Raw genomic sequence first — 21510 nt, forward strand, 5'->3', positions numbered from 1 at the left:
TCCAGAACCTGTCAATATTTTGATAATGGTATCAGCATTAGTAAGGAGTTACAATTCTTAGCCAAACAGTGTTCCGCACAAAATAAATAAATACATATATATTTAAAAAAAAAAAAAAAAAAGACATTAGAGGAAATCGAGTGGCCTGTTCTGCCATTCTTACGCATTGCACAAATGTCTTTTGTGTGCTTTGCCATGAAATGAGTCAATGGAATCTTGTTTATTGGAATATTTGAAGATTTTGAAGTAAGTAAAAGAGCTCATATTCTGGAACCAATTGCCTGAAAAAAAAAAAAAATCAATCAATTTTGTGATGTCATAGTTGAGCTGATCTGACATAAAGACTTGTGCACTCATATCTCTGATACAAATATATACAAATACAGAGCTAATGGAGGAAACAAATAAAAAAATTTCCCAAACTGAGCAGTCATCTTTTAGGTCAAGAACTAACATCCTTCTCAAATGATCTCTCTATAAATCTGAAAGTGTTGAAGCTAGTTGGCGTCTAAATATTCTGTAGATTTTATTTATTTATTTAAATTGTGAGTTTTAGATTTCTGTATCAGGAGTTTAGACATGTTTGTACTAATAATTCACTACCTTTTACTTAATAGCTTGTTAATCCTTTAGACTGAAGACCTCCCTGTAGTTCTTTCATGGTAATGGATCACTTAGAAATTGGTAAGCGGATAGGTGACATGAACTTCTTTAGGCAATCACATGATTTGACATCCCATAAAATTTATGGGGTTAAATGAAATTAAAAATGTTTCCTGTTTTCTCAGCAAAGACAATGCAAGCATCATTTGCCACATATATTATGCTAAGGTAGATGTTTCAAAACTTCTCCACTTTGTGCAGTGCAGACAAGAAGTAAAAACCAGTACTTCATTTATGCCTACAACGAGAAGCTTAAAACTCTTTGTCTGAGTTGGTAGCCTTATAGACAGCTATTTTTTGGAGTATGACATTATTCTAATCGATGTGGAAAATTCCCAACAAATCAAAAATTTTCACAAGTAATGAATATAATGTTTTGTGAAGTAAATTGCCCAGTCATATATTTTGAAGATACATTTGCCCTGTTCTGAACTTTCCATCTATGCTTGATAATTTAATTTTTATTCACCTTTCTGCACATTGCTATGACTACGCTCTACCTAAGAATGACAAAGTACTGGAAGTCAAAATATTTCTTGCAAGAGGTTTCCAATTCAGGTTGGACAATGCAGATTTGAGAACTGAGGATAAGCTCCTAATAACGTCCAGAACTTAGATGTGTTTCATGTAAAATTACATATTCTCTCAAGAATTAATCTCAGTCAAAAACACCTCAGTTGCTAGAAAACTTTGAATAAAACCAGCTGTTTTATTTTTGACTTCCTCTGTTACTAAAACTCAGCAGAAGATGCAACATGTCTTTAAACAACAGAGAATACTGCCTTTGAATGGTTTTATTTGTGCTTCTGTTGGACAGTCCCGAGGCTGAATCTGACATATCTTGTGTTTGGTGGACTGGATCTCTTTGGTGGCTTGCCAGAGCAAGCTAGTCTTTGTGCTGGGTCAGAGGAGCAATTTGGCCAATTCACAAGGAGAGGTGCAATAGGGTGAGCAGTTGACTATGTCTGCACATACCCCAGAATCTGCAGTGGCTGCTTCTGCACAGCAACACGTCAGATGCTGATATCAGAGAGAAGGGCTCCGGCTTTCAGCGTCTGTGCTTTATTTGTATTTCCCTTAGAGTGTATCCCCTCTTGCTCAGGCTGCATGCAGATTGTGCAGGATTAAGCTATATCTTCAGTAAAGATAGTAATAATATTTCAACAGTATATTTTAAAATGGTTTGGCCAGCCTGCTTGAATTATCGCAGAGTCAGATGTAGAGCCTGGAGTAACTGCAACAAAAGCATTGTTTGCTCTCGTGCACCTCAGTCACCTTCCAAGCCATGTTTTGTGAAATAAATTTTAGCTAATAGAGTTCTTGACCTTGCAGCTAGAATTTCTAATTAAGTGAAGTTAGTCAGTGATCTTTTATTTTCCTAACATTGCATTCTCTGTGTGATGGCTGTTCAACTCACTACTCTGACATGTTGGTTATTTTAACTAAAAACTTGCTTTAATATACTCCACAGCACCTAGAACAAGAAGCACACACACTGTATATTCGTCATTTCCATCTCGATGAGGAGAAAACAAAGGGATAATTATAAACTGCATCTCATATTGTTACACTTACACTCAACATGTGCATCTATTTTTTTTTTCCACAGTAAAGTGATTCTGCTGTGGAGATAGCACCAGGTGCATGGGGGTGACCTCACACACACACCAAATCGGGAGCTGACATCCATCACACTTTGAAATTTTGGATTTCATCATTTCCTGATCTTTCTAAAGGGATCACAGCACCTGGCCCTCACAGCTGTAGTTCATTTAGAAAGCAATTTAAAAACCGAGAAAAAAGCAAATGACATCTTGCTGCCTCAGCCTTGTCATTAAGTATAGCAGAATGGCCTTCATTTATGAGACACATGGCTAAGAATTAATATCTTTCAGTGCTTTCTCAAGTCGAGATTACAAAAGGTTTGAAAGACCACTAAATAATTAGTAGTATGACTGAGGCAAGCAGAAAAAAAAAAATAAAATACAACCCCTCTTCTTCATTATGAAGAATATTGAGCATCACACTGACTTCAATGTGTTCCAAACGCTGCGGCCTTTGAGCATTGTGTCCTCACTATAGAGCGAACCTTCAGCTTTCATTTCCTTCCCCTTTTCATCCTGTATAGCACTGGAAGCTTTGTACGTGCATGGATACCTTCTCTGTACAGTTTAAATGCCTTGATGAACACAAACTGTTTCTCTGCATCTGCAGGAGCTAGACTTAAACATTGAAGTTAAAGCATTTTAAAGTTTTTCACAGTGTTGTTTCTTGCCCTTCACTGCTCTGTTACATTGTAGTCCCCTTTTTTATTATTTTATTTATGTTATGGCTGGTTTTAATGCTTACGAAACGAGTGGCTAATGACACTGGCTGGAGCCAGACCCTGTGCAGGCAGGTGCTGTGCAAGCTCTCCCCACGCAGCCCTGCCAATCCTGCCTCCCTCCTCCCTGTGCCCCCGCACTCGCTCTACCCTGCCAAGCTGCACCGGGGCTTTTGGAAGGAGAGCTTGGAAGGTTTTATTACCCTGAGCAGAATCTGGACTTTCAAGTGCTTAGCTGGTATGAATGAAAGGCCCTAATCCTGGATGTGTGCCCATGCTATTGTCTGCGTGGTTCAAACCAAGGAGAAATCCCACCTAAGTTGTTTTGCTGGGAACCCTAATGTCGGGTTCAAATCTGGAAGTTCATTCTATCCCTTTCTTTGGATTAAAGACATAATTTTCTGGAAATGTTTGTAAACGCAGGGCTAGGATATGGACTAAGCAGAGCTGTTTAACCTTTTCAAGCAACGTAACCAGAGTTAATATCTTTCAAGTGCCACCTGATAACATACGTTGTCTTTAATATTTACCCCATAGTGTTAATAAGGCAGCAAAAATCTCATGTATTCTTTAGCATTTTGTTTGTTGACTCAGCATCCTTGGATGAGCTTGAAAAGATTGTACATGTAAATGCAAATAATTCACATAATTCAATAACTCAAATAATGACTAATATTTATTTTTCTTCTTTTGTAGCAACTCATTACACTGCTAGCTGTAGGGATGAAGTGGCTCCTATTTCAGCTGAGGGAAGTGCAAATTGGCACCCTGGGTTTCCAGAGTTACCTTTGGATCTTTCCCATGGGGAATGCTTGGGAGGTGAGTGCTAAAGGTAACGTGAAGACCCTCAAGTTTTGGGTTCATTTCACGGGACAGAGTAAAACATCAAGTTTGCAGATAGAAGCTGGATGCTGTAATTGCATGTGTGTGCAAGCATGTGTGTGGGCTTAATAGCCCAGTACTGAATATCAGCCTCTTCGAAATGATACCTAAATGAATTCTTATTTAGCGTATTGTTAAAATCTTCTGGGACTGAATCCACTTACACTCAATTAATATTAAACTAAATAATTACAGCTGTATATTTAAAACCATTTTCGCTATGAAGTAAACATTTTGGGCCTAGAAGAAAACCCACTGAAATCAATTAACTCTTCTGTGGATTTCAAAAGGATTTGTATCATTCCCTTTCCACTATTACCATACTCTCTGCTTCCCTGTCTCCAAGAAAATCCTCTATCCAAAAGGTTGTGCTGCCTTTCAGTTAAACTATCCGTTGTCTTAGGACTCTGCTGATCAGAACTACATTTTCCTCTGGGCCGTCCTGGGCTGCCCTGCCTTGACACGTGGCTTCAGAGGACACATCCTTCTACTTGCCAAGTGGTATTTCTGTCTCCTCTCATAACTCATTTCCCAAAATGCCACAACCACACCCAGCACTTTCCTCAGAGAGTCGTATCAGACCGACTCAGTGCATGCAGAGTTTTCACTAGTAAATAATCTCAGGGAGCCAAACGATGTGTTCAGGAGGGGGTAGTGCTCTCGGAGGCTATTGGCAGTCATTCAGATGACAACCAGCTGCAGAGAGCTTTAAGAACAGTGTTATACACATACACACACACACAAAGAAAAGAAAGAAAGGGAAAATTGTTGACTGAAGTCATATTGCCCTTGACTGAATAGTGAGGAACCTGCTGTCAAGAAAAGAGATATTTGGGAAATCTTAAAAAAAAATAATAATAAAAAAATAATAATAAAAAAAAAAATAAAAAAGATTTGTCCATTTTACTGGGTGTGGATCAGCCTTCAATTGTCAGCCTTCAGTTGCCGAGGACAGACAATGGTGATTTATGCTTGATTAGCCCCTCAGCTGACAAAAATTGCTTTTCCAATTGCCTGTTGATTTTGACTAGGAGGATATTGTTGCCTGCAGTTTTGTGAGTGGAGACCTCTGTAAGGGGAGAGTAACTTGTGGGAGCTCCAGTTTGCATGGATCCCTGTAAAAGATACCAACACAAACAGCAGCAGGAAGGCTGCATGTCCTGACTATTCACTGTCTGCATAAATGCCTTCCAATTCTTTCTCATACACTGTTACAACGGCATTTTTGGTGCTAATATCTTTGATCAAAGTTCCACTACAGGTAACTGGTTTCTGAGTCCCTAGGAGAATAAGCCCTATAGCGTTCCTGTTTCCATTTGAAAGGGATGGTGATGAAATATAAATACAGCTGTATAACCCCTGTGGGGGACAAGTTGGTCCCTATCATTGTAGGGAAAAGCCAAATGTTCCTCAGTGTTTCAAGAAAAAAATACAAAATTGTTTTGCAAGAGGAGCAGCTTAAAAACTAAGCAGATAAACAGAAAACTCCCAAAATATACAGCACATGCAAATAAAGCTTTTTTTTTTTTTTTTTTTTTTATTGTTCCAGGCACTTCTGTGCAATCATCCTTTCAGGGTTATACCTTTTTTTTTTATTACTTTTTTATTTTTTTCCCTAAGCTCCCATCCATCTCATTCCTGTAATGATAAAAAATAGTTTTCCTCTCCTGGATATTCTGGACAATGCTTTACATGTAAGCTCATTTCCCAGCTGTTATTTGTGCATGTCACTGTTTCTATGAACTCTTTGGGAAGGGAATGACTATTAGGATGAGGATTTAAGAGGTATATGTCAGGTCTAGGCTCAACAAATAATCACATCAGCCCCTTGAAACACTGGAGCTGTTTACTGGAAGTGTTATCTCTGTTCCTGGACTGCAGACAAAGCCCAGAAAGATCTCAGAGATGACTGAAGATACCCTTATGACTGGCATAAAACCACGTTATCATAGTCTAAGTGAACACCAGCCCAGCTGTTGTACTCATACTTCCTCTCAGAGCCTGCAAATGCAGGATGGTTGGAGCTATTTTATCCCGCAGTCAGTGCCAGTTGCAGTGAATCACATCATGTCATGCACACGACGTGGACACTTGCTGTCAGCAGCATGGGCCAGGCAGGAAAAGGATTCAAAGATTTTTCCTCACCTGAAGATATTTCAAGAACGTAAGCAGAGAAAAACGGAGAAATTTACCCAAATTTTGCTGAATCTGTACATCAGCAGAGGCCTGAGGAATGTCAGACTGTCATTTCCAAGAACACTATAATTCATTATGTTTAAAAAGACCTTAGTAACACTGTTTATATTCTGAAATATTTAAATTATGTACTAGCACAAAGAACAAACCTATCATAACACCCTGAAATGCAAAACTTGTCCCTGAAAATCCTTCTGCAACCCACAAACTACTTAAATTCCTATCAGAAAAAAAAAGTTTAAGAATTTTTACACATATATATATATTTATACATGTATACATACACACAGAGAACATATACTGATGTCCTTTTCAACTGTTGTGCTTTGCATATGCCTGCATTTAAAAAATGGCAAGGTTTTATGTTTTCATCTCTGCACGTTTTCCATTTGAGTATCCATTTTACTGTGCTGTGAGAGTTAAACTATACAATAGTTAAAAGTTAATTTTCTTTCCTGCCCCCAAAAAAAACAAACAACAAGAAGGAATTTAACCTCATATCCTCACTCTGAAATTAGCTCTATTGTCAAAAGATGACAGCTGTATCCTGATTTCAAGAATTTCATGTTGGAATTAAGCAGCATTTTTGAAAGCATTGTGTTACTTCAAACAGATCCATAATGGTCCCTCAGCAAACCATTTTCAGAAGACTTGTGTAAGTAAGATAAAAAGACACCATTTCTGAAGAGATGCTTTTATGGGCTAGGTCAGAGTGCTCTTTCCATGTTGTTCATTCCCAGTCGAATTTCCTAATAGCCTATCTCCTCAGCTAACAGATGCCCAGCCTCATGTCGGAACCAGATCGAGCCACCACTGAGATGATATCCAGCTCCTTTCTTATTGAGCCGTTTCCCTAGCAGATGGTGCAATGCTGCAGGCACACTCCTTCCTGTTAATTACCAGCCTTCGCTACAGATGGAAATGTCAGTCAGCCTCACAGGTCCTGGTTCCTGCCATTGCCTCAGTCCATAGCCCTCTACCTAGGCAAGATGCTGCCAACACACACCATGTGTTTTGTGACTGCTGACTAGGCAGGCAACAAAAAACAACTTAGTTCATGAATATTCATGGAGGAATGTTTAGAGTTCTGTTCATCTGCAGTGCTTATAGATCTGTTTAAAGGAGATTGTACTTTCCGAAGAGCCCCATGCCCCTTGTTTTACTATGGTGCGGGTAGATGAGTTATCAAAGTGGGTTGCTATAGTAACATATAAAGGACTATTAAATGTCTGTCGTTTGGAGACTTCTATAGACACATCAATTTCTGACTGCCATTTTTTCCATACCTTAAGTGCCCTTTAATTATTCTTGTCCTGCAATAACAGGCCAATAGTCACCAGGCTGAACTGATTATCTAATAACTGTTGATTTTCATTAAAGCCTGATTGCCTCATTATAAGTAACCAATATGAATTCCTTGATCTTTCCCAGTATCTAAGCACAGTAAATCCAGATAGATGAAATTCTCTGTAATCTTTTTAAATTCATTAGACACATTTATTTTAGCGGCTATAGAAAACCTGGTAGTAATCAAAAATACATTTTCAGAAAGATTTTATATAAAGTTTGACCTAGAAGATAAAGAAAATATCAACTGTGTCTTTGTGTGTGCATGTGTGCGTGTGTGTGTGTGTGTCTGGAGGTAATTCATTCTCTTGTGAGATCTGTGCAAGTGTAATGTGTAGATATTAAAATAGCAATATGACTCAGAACGTGCCAATAATATTCTTCAGTTTTTGACTCATGACTGTTCATGAAGTGAGAGTTTACATGTTCCAAATCAGAAAAGCAGGCATCTAGTTTATGTTAAGAACACACTTTTTAAGAAAAAGGGGGATTGTATTCCATTTCCAGCATGCAGAATGAGCAATATGTACAGAAGTAGGGTATGTTTAAACAACAGTATTTTAAATCTGCTCTGTACTGATTGTTGTCAGTTTGCTAATGCTTCAGAAACAGCGCAGAGCACCCAGAAATACCTGAAAAAGACACATGCTGTTTCTTTAAAAAAAGCTGCAAGCCCGACAAAAAAAAAAAAAAAAAAAAAAAAAAAAAAAAAAAAAAAGTTTCTACAAATCAATCATATGTACTTTTAGAGCACTGCTTTTTTTCCTGCAGTTTTATCCCCACATGAGAGTTGATGGTGCCTGCTGATTTTTTTTATCTCTTTCTTGCTTTCCTTGTATTGTTTTAATGGTTAGGATTATACTGGCTGTTACACTGTTAACTGCTAATGAATAGTGGTTTACAAGATGACAAAGTCCTCTTTTATAAACCTGAAGAAGGCAAAAACTAAGTGATGTTTGTTCATCCTCTACATTTTGTCAGTGGTTTGTTTGTCTGTTTGTTCGTTTGTCTCCCACAAAAATATATTCTGATTTTATTTTTACCTTCATTACTATGAATCCAAAGAAGCAATGTAAAGTATTTCCAAGGTTTATTTTGATTTCTAAGTCCTACAACATTGTTTTATTTCAATAATAAATAATAAAATGTAATGCTATAACCTACTTATTTCTAAAATATATTTAGCTGTATCCCTCCAAGTTAAAACTACAAAACATATGCTACTACCAAATTTCTCTCAGCTGCACTGGGGAACTGAAATTGCAAAATACCAAAGAGTTCAAAAAGGGTACAAAAGTTTGGGGATTGAATGATGTGCTTATAATACTGAATCTTGACTTCATAAAGCATTATTTGAAACAATATATAAGCTGCAAACTAATTATTAGGCTGTTAAAAAATAAATAAATACTGCAGTATGAGAAGTTCTGATATTCCATAAGTTCAGGTCTTTTGTGGAGCAACCACAGAATTATTAGGGCTTACAAGCTTATAAATAAATATAATTATATTAGTTATACTTATATTTTATATTTTATAAAATAAATATATAAATATATTATATATATTATCTATATTATATATAGATATATAAATAAATATAATTATATTTATATTTTATATATTACGTATATTAGTCTTCTTCCATGCAAATTTGATAATATTCTACAATAAGATACAAAAGGCAGTGCTCACCTCAGTGTCCAACAGTTAGCTGGCTTACAGCCATTCATCAGCTTCTGTAAAGACAATTAATATTTTTACTTAATAGAAAGGGATTTCATCCCAAATTAATTTTCAGAGCCTTTCTCAATTCCTACCCTAGAGGTAGTTATTTCCATTTACAGCAAACACTTTTTTGATTATATATTTTTTTAAAGGTGAGGTATGACTTGCTGAGACTTAAACAGTGGATACCTTGAGTTAGGTGGAGCACAGCTGCTCCAAATGCCCAGCATACTAGGCTGTCCAATGCACTGTGGGTCAGGTGCACTCGGTGACCGTCTTGGAGCCCTGCTAATGCATATGCTTTTCTCACACTGACCAGGGCATGGGGATTAGTGGGGGTATCTTACTACAGCCTGTTGCATGGATAATTTATTTACAGTAAGTTGAAAAACTATGCTCTAAGGGAATTCAGAGAACTGTGGGACAGTGGCAACACCATTACAGTCTGGCTGGTGGGATCTCACCAGGCTGTCAGAGTAACATCCTGATCTGGTGTGTCTTTATCTCGGTGCTGGAAAGCACACCTCCCAGCAGAAAAAGATTTTGCTATAAAGCTATTGTGGGGGCAGACTCCACAGTCCCCAAGAAGAGCGTTGTCCCTACTGTGGGTGCTGAAAGTACTATGAGAGTTTAAATGACAATGTCAGCAAGTTCTACAGCAACAGTGTGGTTAGATGAATACATAAAAGGTCTAAAAGCCAAATTACAATATTCATTCTAACAAAATGTTGCTCTTATTTTTACACTTCTAAGCACTTGAGTAATTCTATTGACATAAGTGGACTATTCAGATAAATGAGTTTTCAGACATTATTCCACATTACACCTTGTTATTTCTTATTTGCAGCTGAAACTGGGTTATATTCTTCATAGTTTCTCGGAGCCTAAATATCGTAACGTTTCTTTCATTATTAAGTGGAGATGGCAGGCTGAGGAGGGTGACAAAGTTGCTCTCGGGTACAAAATCGAGATAAATATACAGATAGACAAAGCTATGCACATGTGGGTGGGCATGACATCACAACAATCCTATTTTTGAAATTAGCCATGACACATTTCAAATGTTGTCTCAATTTTAATCCCTAAATAATTTAAGTTATAACCACTGTTCGGCCACCTGCACAAGTGATCTGCATCTTAGCTAATGGGGAACATAACAGCCTCACACGGAAGTACTCAAGGACCATACATATCAACTTCTCATAATAAAACAAAAAGAAAATGAATTCTTGATCAGATCATTCCTGGTTATATGACCAAAAAATAAATAAATCAGTTGATGTGTTGTGAAATGCATGACCATTTTCATTCCAGGATTTCCACACATCTATCATATATGACCTGTTAATACCTTATAACATGGTGAATAAAATACAGCAGAGTTCTCAGAAAGCAAAGAAAGAGGAAATAGGTATAAGAACAATCCATACAGACAATTAATTGTACTTCCTGATTTAACCTGGCCTACCAGCCACACATCGGCTCCTACATCAGTCATACATCAAATAGCTGGGCTAGATCAAACTGCCATAACTATTTGTTCTTCACTTAAAACTTTTTACAGACCTCAGGGATTCTAGCTTCATGCCATCTCTTTGGTACGTTTTGAATTGCATGGTTTGTTCGGCTGCAAGTAATGATGGAGGTCTGCAAGTCTGTAGACTTCAGAGTTTTTATTCCTTTTTTTTTTTTTTTAAGTATCTCCAAAAGCATTTGACTGCAAATACATTCAATAGGAGGATGCAGAATTAAAATTAGAAGCTATGAATAATTTATCTCCCATCAGAATGTTTTTCTGCAAGGACTTGACTCTCCCTTACATTGAAGCAGACCTGGAGCAACATTTTCTGTGATGAACTCTCAAGATATAAAGGAAAATTATTGAACTGCTGAACTGTTGTTACCTAGTCATACTCATTTGTTACTCCAAGACTCCTACTCTGATCTTATGTTGCTCAAGGAAGAGAATTGAGGAGTCACAGCTTGCAATATACAGTGCTGAATAATAAGTGGGTAGTAGAGAATGGGTACATGCAATGAAGCAGGAGGATGCTCTGTAGAGTGGAGAAATGAGATCATGTTAAATGCCTGTGATCCCAGAGGTTAACAGCCTATTACCACAGAACCCATGCTGAAACAGGGTTTAAAACTCTTTCCTAGCCAAAGCTCCACAGCATCAGGGTTGGGTGCTTAGCACTATCCACCTAACTGCAGATAAACAGAATCCTACTTCTTTATAACTTGTTATTTTTGGCTGCCTTTGCCACCTTTTCTACTTATCCCCTTCTCAGTCTAACTGCTGCCATGGCAACATACAACCTTGCTCGTTCCCAGCTGGAATGGCGAAAGTAGATTTTCTGGAGTCAGAAGGGACTTACTAGGTCAGCTGGTGGGAGCCTGTGATCTATGAAAAAGGTGAACAGACTTTTAGCATGTATCCAAGAGTGCTTGAGTGCTTTGATTCTTGTGCACTGTGGTTAAGAACCCTTAAGTACTTTTACATACAATTATGGGTATGGATGTAGCATACAGTTTGTAAGGTCACTATCCTTTTTACTTTACCTGTCTTTTTCAAGAATTGTTACCGATAATCACAGAATCACAGAATCAGAGAAACACAGAATTGTAGGGGTTGGCTGGGACCTTGAAAGATCATCAGGTCCAAACCCCATGCCAAAGCAGGTTCCTTAGAGCAGGCTGCCCAGACAGGCTTCCAGACAGGTCTTGAATATCTACAGAGAAGGAGACCCCACAGCCTCCCTGGGCAGCCTATTCCAGTGCTCCATTACCCTCACCGTGAAGAAGTTCTTCCGCATGTTGTTGCAGAACTTCCTGTGCTCCATTTTGTGGACATTGCCCCTTGTCCTGTCCCCGCAAACCACTGAAAAGAGTTTGGCCAAATCCCTCTGTCTCCCACACCTCAGGTATTTATACACATTGATGAGATCCCCTCTCAGTCTTCTCTTCTCCAGGCTGAACAGACACAGGTCTTTCTGCCTTTCTTCATAGGGAAGATGCTCCAGGCCCCGTATCATCTTTGTGGCCCTCCGCTGGATTCTTTCCAGGAGATCCCTATCTTTCTTGTACCAGGAAGCCCAGAACTGGACACAGGACTCCAGGTGAGGCCTGACCAGGGCAGAGTAGAGGGGGAGGACCACCTCCCTTGACCTGCTGGCCACACTCCTTTTAATGCATGCCAGGATGCCATTGGCCTTCTTGGCCATGAGGGCACACTGCTGGCTCATGGTCAACCTGTCATCCACCAGGACCCCCAGGTCCTTCTCAGAGCTCCTCTCCACCAGGTCGTCCCCCAGCCTGTACTGATACTTTGGGTTGTTCCTTCCCAGGTGCAGGACTCTATACTTGCTCTTATTAAATCTCATTTGGTTTCTTCCTGCCCATCTCTCCAGCTAGTCCAGGTCTCGCTGAATGGCAGCACAGCCTTCTGGCGTGTCAGCCACTCCTCCCAGCTTTGTGTCATCAGCATACTTGCTGAGGGCAGACACTATTCCCTCATCAAGGTCATCAATGAAGATGTTGATCAAGACTGGACCCAGCAACAACCCCTGGGGAACACCGCTAGTCAAAGGTCTAGCATGTTAGGACAAGCATGTTAGTCAGACATACTTTCACACTAAATGGAAAATACACCTTCCTTTCTCTCACTATTATAAATTTACATGAGCATGTAAGTGTATGTGCATGTCTGTAATTAAAATACCAAACTAAAACAAAACAAAAATAACAGTAAAGTGAAGTTGCTTGGGTTGTAAATTCAATTAATTTTTAGAAAATGCCAAATATGTGGACATCCTAATTCTTTCTCTGGTATTTCTTCAAAATCCTGGGCAAGGTCAGATTTTCACATATATATACATAATCCACAGGACTTCAATTTTGCAACCTAAGCAACAATCTTTCAGGAGTATTTTCGCACAAATTTTGGTAGAGAAAAGATGGAATTCATTACTGTTACATATCAGAGAAACCTGATGGGATGACATCACAGACTGCAAATACTTGAGCTACTTGAATACTCAAGTCCTCTGGACTGCATCTATCTCTCTGTCATGTAGCACAGAAAGGATGCAGCTTTAGGGGAAAGGCCCCAAGGGAGCAGGCAGCAGATCCTTGATTCAGAAGGTGGTAAGGTAGCCTCCTGCCTCTCACACTCTCTTTATTCCCTCTCTGATACTTAGGGCAGAGACTCCTGATACTTGCTTGCAGTCCTTCCAGACCATATGGTACCAGGGATAGAAGACTATCGGTCATATGTCTGTCCAGGAGATGAGCCCTCTGTCCCTCAGCAGTAGGGTTCCTCTTCCAGAAATTTCTCCAAGGATGTGGTAACCATCCTGACACTACACAGCAGTTGCAAGATGTGAAGTCTGGGTCACTCTCTACCACGTATGGCAACTACCCTTCCTCTTCAGTGTTCCCAGAACAGTGCTGTTGGCTGCAGTTGTCCAGCTGCATTTTTGGCACTGTCTTGCATGAGGTTCTCTGGAATGTTCCAGATTTTGGCAATCAGCAGCATTTTCCTGTAAAAGCTAAGGACAGTAATCCTCAACACTATACAGCTCAGCCAATCCATGTAGAATTTCTTCTGAGAAAGAAAAGATACTTTTCTCACCTATGTAGCTACCACATGCCAAATAACAAAGCCTTGATGGAAGCAGTGGAGGTACCAGAATTTCTCAAAGCAAAGACCACAATAATTTCTTTAGGTGCAGAATGAGATTTCCTGGCAGGTCCTTTATTAACGATTAGTGAAAATTTCCCTTCTCCTAGCATCTCTAGCAAGCCCATCATATAAACTCATCCAGAATCTGATCAAAGTTTATAATTATTTTTTGGTAACAGCTGAAGCTGTGGTTGAGAAAATTACAATTCTTTAATAAAAGCTTCTCTAATTTATCTCACAGATTATTAAAAGGTATGCAGATACGTAGCAAAATAAAGATGAGGACAAGAACATGTCCAGAGATGATCAGCTTCAATAAAGGACTAAAGGTCTCTAGCACTAGGACTATCCAAACTGTTCTGAGGTGTGTGATGGCAGAAAGTGTCTGTAGTCCTGCAGCCTGTTCACCTTCTCCTTATGATAGCATTTACCTGGTTTTCATGTATACGGTACAAATATCAAATATGCTCACTTCTCTCGACAAATGCAAGAAGGCTGTGACATCTTCTATGTCCTTGGAGTCCCCTTTTATTTTGTGAATACCATTCACAATTTCAGTTTCTTAAATGAATTTCTGTAATTTCTTTCCCTATGATTCACCACTTTTCTCCAGGGCTCATTTTTCTCTCCATACTAATGGAGAACTGAGACTGTATTATCTGTGTTTTGTGTTTTTACGTTCAGCTTGCCAACTGCTAATTACTCTGAAGCCATTTTCTTGTATGTCTCCCACTTTTAGCATTAAGGCTTTTCTTCCTAGTATGTCCCAGGAAGCATCTCTTTCCAATCCAGCATAAGTATGAGTCAATAAGAAAATAGCTAGAAGGCTTTGAAGGCTTTGCTGTTTCCAGCAAGGATTATTGATCGTGTTCTAAGTTTTCCACTCAGTTCTGGAGAATATCACTACAGTTTTGGTTAACATGATAGCCCACCAAGACATATAAAGTACCTCGTTAGACATTGCAAATGAATTGTGAAATTAGGATTTATGAGAACTCTTAAAAGTACAGTTGAAACAACAATTCTGCAGAGTCCCAGGATGTGAAAGCAGAGGGGAAAAAATAAAAATAAATAAAATAAATAAAAAGTGTGACTAGATTCCTGAACAAATACTCCGACAATTTGGGATTAACTCCCAATTTCCTAATTCCATCACAGACCTTCACTGAACCTTTGCATAAAAGATTTATTTTCCATGCTTCATCCTCTCACTATAAAATAGGAATAAAATTTCCTTTTGCCCACATTTGATTTCTCTTGTGCATGTTGAATGTATATTATCCAGGGAAAAGGGTTTGGGGTTTTGATTCATACCATTTAACTTCAGACGTCTACAATGCTGATGTGTGCATCAAAAGTAAAACTCTTCAATGGAAAAAGAGGGTTCTTAGGGAAGTTGCTGGCTCGTTATTACAAACCCCCCCCTTTGGGAATAAGATGAATTACATACAAGAAATGCATACTAACTGTACATACTGACATCTACTTTTAGTTGTAACTAAGTCTCTTCACGGTCCCAAACATGCATTTGTGTACATGGTGGGGTATATATGTGTTTTTACTTATAATCTAAACTGCCTAAAGTCATTGTAGTTAAGTCTACTTCAGGCAATAAGGTTTCCTCAAGAGGATACATGAAAACATCTTGACTCATTTTGATCTCCTTCCTTTTTTTTTTCCTTTTTTTTTTTTTAGTCTTTTTTTAAAACTGGAGAAGAAAATGACTGATTATGACTGTTAAAGTGCTTTGTCTGCTTGTGCTTAATTAGCAGGTGTCATTTCCCTGAAGTAGTGTGAATTATTCTAATGTAGGGGCAAAGCTTGAAAATAATGAAGTTATTCAATGTGTTTACATTCAGCGACAGACAAACTAACTTTGCCTAATTATGATTCTGCCTTTACAGGTCTGGGTTGAAAGTTCAATCCTAATGTTTCCTGGATTTATGCTGTACTTTGGAGAAAATGTAGAGAATGAACAGAGACCCTTTCCAAACTACAAGAAAAAAAAAATAAAATGCAAAAATAGACAAGCAGAGAAAGATTATAAGAATGAGCCAGGGAGGGAAGGAAAATAATAATTACATGAGTGAAACCCTACTAATACAATCGTTCTAATAAAATACTCATTTGCCATCTTCTGAATGCAGTTGTTTTAAATTAATCAAAATTTTATCTTCTAAATGTATTAGCAATTATATTTTTGAATACTGCATAATATAATATTTATCTGTGGCATAGCTTTGCATTTCTTCTAGTTGCACTATCTTCTCAAAATAAAATAATATTTTTTGTTTAAATGACAAGAAGGTTGTTCAGAAACTTTGCAATCTTCTTCCTCAAGGTCAGAAACTCTCAAGATCTTTTGTTTATCTACCATTTAGGGTTTTCTTCTTCAGTAATGCAATGGACTCAGTCACTCAATGACCAGTTCTCCAGTCCCTCTTCTCACAGCTGTATCTTCCTGAACTGACAGTCTGGATCCTACTGCCTTCTTCACTTTCATTGCTGCTGTTGGGACTTAATGTGATCCTTTCTCAGTGCATGAAATGATCTCCTGCAACAACTGAAGAGCTACTTAGCTCTTTGCATATTTTTGCAAAGTTTATTGTTTATTGTATCAACAGATCAATATTAACATCTCCAAAGGTGAAAAGGCGTTATGCTACAGTAATCTCTATTATATAAAAAGTGGTCTGTTTTAATTGTGCCATCAGGAATTATGTATGCATTGGCAGATGCACTCAGATATGGATGAGTTTGTTTTTTTCTGACCTGATTTAAGCCAGGTTTGATTCTTTTTTCCTTTTTCTTTTTCTTTTTTTTTTTTTTTTTTTTTTTTTTTATGATCTATGTTTCTTAGGGAGCATTCATATGTTTTCATCCCTTCTTCCTCAGTGATGGTAACAGACAGAGAGCTCTTCATGACGCTTTTATCTTTCCCTGCATTAGTGTCCATCCTAGCTACTGCTTCTGTATTTGTGAGCACAAATTAATGATGTCCGTCTGCTGCTTCCTTGGGATACATCAGCTCTTTAAAGAATCCTAAAATATTGTATTTATTCTGAAGGAACTGAGTACTGTACCGACACAAAGGACAAGATTGTCTTGTGTCAGAAAACATCTCTGCCCAGAAAAGACATTGACCAGGCAACATAGCAAGTTAGGAGCAGAGAAAGAGAAACGTGGAATTAATTTTAGTTGACTTTAGGTGCCTACATCTGAACAAGTTGACTAAAGTTCATTTAGAGTTAACATAAAAATAAGCACAGAATTTAGCTGACATGTCATAAATACATATTTTCAGAGTAGATAAATCAGAACTGGAAATGCCCATTTCCTTCTATCAGCAGTTAGAGTATTCTAGACATCCAGGATTCAGACAAATTTTTGTATTCACCATGATTGTTACGTGAATCTCACCTGGTATTCTATTCCCTATGCTTGTGCTTTATTAAGAAAATCAGCTTGCTTATGGTGAAAGATTTTGTAAACCTTTTACATATATACGTTTTCCTTTCCCCTTTCCTTAACCTTATTATTTTAAACTTATCAAAGGTCAATACTTCAATAATCTTTCAAGTAAGCCTTCTACTGAATTTAGAGCAGTAGCCAAGCTAATCAAGCCAGCATCTTACTGAATATGAACAGATACTTCCTTTTCCATCTCCTGCTCCATTTCTAAAAAGCTGGAATAAAAAGTATGCTGGCCACATAAATGAAAAAACTTTCAGTGAGATTTTTGTGAACATTTTTTTAAACAACCAGATCTTTCCCTTAAAATATCAGCAGAATTAGAAACAGTTTCTTTACAAAAAAAAATAAATAAATAAAATAAAATAATAAAAAATTGGAAACAGCTTCTTAATAAAATAAACACCAAATTAATTTCACAAGAGGCCCTTTCTGTGTAAAGCTGCCTCTTTCGCTGTGGTGCTGGTGATAAGTATTCTTTTAACATGGAAATTACCACTGTGGAACTGCCAGTATGCGATCTCAGATCACTCTTTTGGCTTTGAAATTCAAACCTAATAGAAATCCTGCCAAGTTATTCAATGCTAGAATCCAAGAAAACTTAGCCCCATGTTAAGCTATTGCTAATCAAGAGCTATCCCTCGACACCTGAATGGGTGGATTCCACAAAGAAAAGAAAAGAGAGGTGTCTTTGCAACTCTGCTCAGTTTGCTGCCCAGCTGCAGCAATTTTGTTCTATAAGCAGTCAAAAAAAGAATAAAGTGAAGAAAGCAGCTGTATGGGATTATAGGCACATTTGCAAGATGCTCCATGTGTGGGTTTTTTCCCCCTTTAAATGCAGTGTGAGTGCAGTGTGACTAATTATACCAGAGAGGAAAGCAGAAGCTCTCTAGTTAAAGTATTTGGGTAATCATGTTTACTGCAGGGAAAGTATGTCTGCATTAAATAAGTCAAAACACGGTGCGTAAAATGTGGAATGACTTTGTAAGCACTGCAAGAGAGAGGAAGATGTAGAAATGATATAAGTCTCATTTGTCCAACTAGAAGCACTACCAAAAAAGATAAACCATCTGCTTCAACTAACTCAGCTCCACTTGAAAAATGCTAATTGTACAAGAGGAGGAGGTTTAAACTTATTTAAAAAAAAAAAAAAAAAAAAAAAAAAAAAACTTTGTCAGCTAAGTGGTTTGACAAGAATGATACCCACAACTCGGTGACAAGGACTGGATCTACCCTTTCCACATCTCAATTTCTATTTCATTGTTGCTTTAGGTAGGTGCCATCTGCCCCAAATATACCAGACAGCAAATGCTTAGTCAGGGAAATAAGTTCTTTCAGTTACTTATTGTCTTTCAATTCCATCTTAACTTTCTCCTTTTCCACTATGCCTGCCAGAGCTTGGCAATGGTTCGGCAGCAGCATGCCAAGATCACCGTCTTCCCTGGTGACCAATGTGGTTTCCTTGTGCTCTGCCTCTGTCTGCTTGTCTGTGTCCACCTGCTATCTTTTCTCTAGCACTTAGATCACTAGCTGTTCAGAAATGTTTTCTGCTAGCTGTTAGTAAGGCAGAAGAGGCAATGGGGCAGTAAACAAATTTGGTTTCTGTTTGGAGTGAAGTTGGATAGAACATGTGAAATATTTTCTAGTCCATTATTAATTAGTACCTACCAAGTTTAAACACCTTTAAATTGATAGACTTGGTATTAATTCTGTACCTAAGACTCCTAAAAGAGCCAGGAAAATAACTTCTGGACTTGTTAATTTCTGCTGCATTTTTCAATAGACAAGAATTATGAATAAAAAGGTTGGGGCAGTATTTAAAAGGGCAAATTAAATGACCTGGATAAGCATAGGCTATCTGGCCTGAATCTAATTCTGAGTTAAATAATGAAAACATATGTGGATACAACTGAGAGGGAATTAATTCATAGGTATACTATATTTATGATTTTATGTCAACATATTTTTATGGAAGACAATGTATGAGAACAAAAAGGATTCCATTATCTGAGTGAGGTTATAGTTTGGCTGATACAGACAACAGCATAAATGCAATATAGTTTTCTAATATATTTGGGATTTCTGATTTAACTTTCTGATATAAAAAATATTAAAAATAAATAGGTGTGTGTTACATATATTGGGAGCCAATATACCAAGAGCCAGTGAAACTGTTGAATGTATGAAAGCGATGTCATGAGTAAACTAGTGGATTTATTTTACCTTGGAAAACAGAGCAAAACTAATGAATCAGTACTGCACCAAAGTCTAGGTTTCATATTATCCATATTAGGACTATAGGACAACATTAGAAATTTTTACATAATTTTGACCTTTCTCCTCTGAAGTGAGCAGACAATTCATTCAAGTGTTTGGTCTCATTTTTCAGAAGGAATGAGAGATGATGTGAATGCTATGTAGTAGTACATTGCTGGGTTAACAAAGTTCCAGATATCTCAAATTTCACTATTCCTTAAATTTCAGGTATTCTTAAAATTTCAAATTCTGTTATTTTTTATCAAGAGGAGGAACAGCCCAAATTGAACCAACAGCTGCAATTTTGCATCAGAGAATTTCCAGTTTGAAATCAGATACAAATCTTTAGGGGAGAAAAATAATCATGGGAATAATATAACAGTTGATGAATCAACCATATGTCAATTCCCTGAAATCAAAACTACATGGAAGCTATGTTTTAATCATTTGTCTTTGCAGAAGGATAAATAGGTGAAAGTTTATAGCCCGTTTAATGCAGAATGACAACTATAATACAAAATGGAGTTTTATAACACCAAAAGAAACATGAGTTCATTGCTATTTTCACACAGAAATGAGGATTTAAATACTACACGATTTGTGTGTCCTGTAACCCCAAATTTCAGATACAAGCTTGCAAGCAATTTCATTATTTTCTGATACCAAGGTGTTGCATGTCATTCTTTTATGGTAAAGGCTGCTTAAGTTTCTTCTCTTGCTAGTAAGGGTTAGCATATCATAGACAAAAAATAAAAAATAAAAAAATAAAAGAAATCAGAATGATAGGAAAATGTTTCATGTTTCATATTAGTGAAATAATAAAAAAAATGTTTTAGGGAGAAGATTAGTTTCTTGTACTCATTGAATGAGTACTCTTTTTGACCATAACTAAATTTAAGTTTTCAAGGACATTAACATATTTACAAACTGACAAAAAGAGAAACTATTTTTTTTTTTATCATTCCTTTAGTTCCTGTGTTTTCTGCTCCTCACACAAGCATATCACATATATTTTAGTTGAGCGCTAGCTCTTACAAAAAAAAAGAAAATCCTGCTATAATCACAGGCTGAAAATCATAACCCTGACCAGCTGTAGAGGGGACAGTAAATAACCTATGTGTGATCTTTAAGGGAAAAAAAAAAAAATCTGTGACAAATTTTCAGCCCCAGTCATTGTTTTACATCTGGCTATGTTTCCAAGGATATCTTTCTGTTGTTTTTTTTTTTTTTTTTTTTTTTTTTAACCAATAATACCAGTTTCTTTTTTTTTTTTCTCCTAAAAAAGAAGGCTTAGTTTCCAAAAACATATGAGTGTGCATATTAAAATATCATATTAGCATGCTATATGCTAAAATTCACCAGATTGCACACTAATATCTCCTGTGGCTTATTTGGACAATGCATTTGGACAACGGTCTCTTGCAAAATGTTAAGAAAAATATTAGCATCTATGTCCAGACTTCAGCACAAGCAGTTGGGCTCCAGCTCTGCAGCACATTTACATCAAGAAAAATAAAGTTTCATGTATTTATAGATTAGGATATGTTCTCAGAGAACCTTCTTGTTAAACCTCCCTCATACCTTTTTGCTGACCTTACTCTTTGTGGTTTGATTATGACAAAAAGAGACTAGTTAAGGATGGGGTGGGGCAGTAAAAGCTTTCTTCAAAGCCATACTGGAAATGCTATCAGGGACTTCTGCAGATATAACGACCAGGCTCCCCACTTTATGACCACATTGTTACAATGGTCCACTAGTATATCAACAAAACACATACAGCTGGGGAAAAAAAAAAAAAAAAAAAAAAAAAGAAAAGAAAAGTAAAAAAAAAAAAAAAAAAGGGAAGAAGAAAAACACTCTCTGATGACATCTGGCACATGGATTTGCATGGAAAGTCAAGGCAAAGAGCAGTGCCAAGATTCTTAACAATACTTACTATGTCCGAATGAGAAAGCAGGAA

At 37.4% G+C, this 21510-nt stretch overlaps 1 protein-coding gene across 3 annotated transcripts in view; it reads right to left on the reverse strand.

Moving 5' to 3' along the window:
• Window positions 1-206: 206 nt before the first annotated feature.
• Window positions 207-21510, reverse strand: part of LOC311434916 (uncharacterized protein) — a 48444-nt gene continuing 27140 nt past the window's right edge. For all 3 annotated transcript variants that reach the window (XM_084515429.1, XM_084515430.1, XM_084515431.1), the window contains 2 exons: window positions 9107-9150; window positions 207-281 (listed from right to left, as the gene is read on the reverse strand). In XM_084515429.1, the coding sequence (XP_084371555.1) occupies window positions 221-281; window positions 9107-9150 (105 nt within the window). In that variant the 3' untranslated portion in view covers window positions 207-220. The remainder of the gene's footprint in view (window positions 282-9106; window positions 9151-21510) is intronic.

This window comes from Aythya ferina (genome assembly GCF_964211825.1).
Source record: "Aythya ferina genome assembly, chromosome: 3".
Classification (NCBI taxonomy): Eukaryota; Metazoa; Chordata; class Aves; order Anseriformes; family Anatidae; genus Aythya; species Aythya ferina.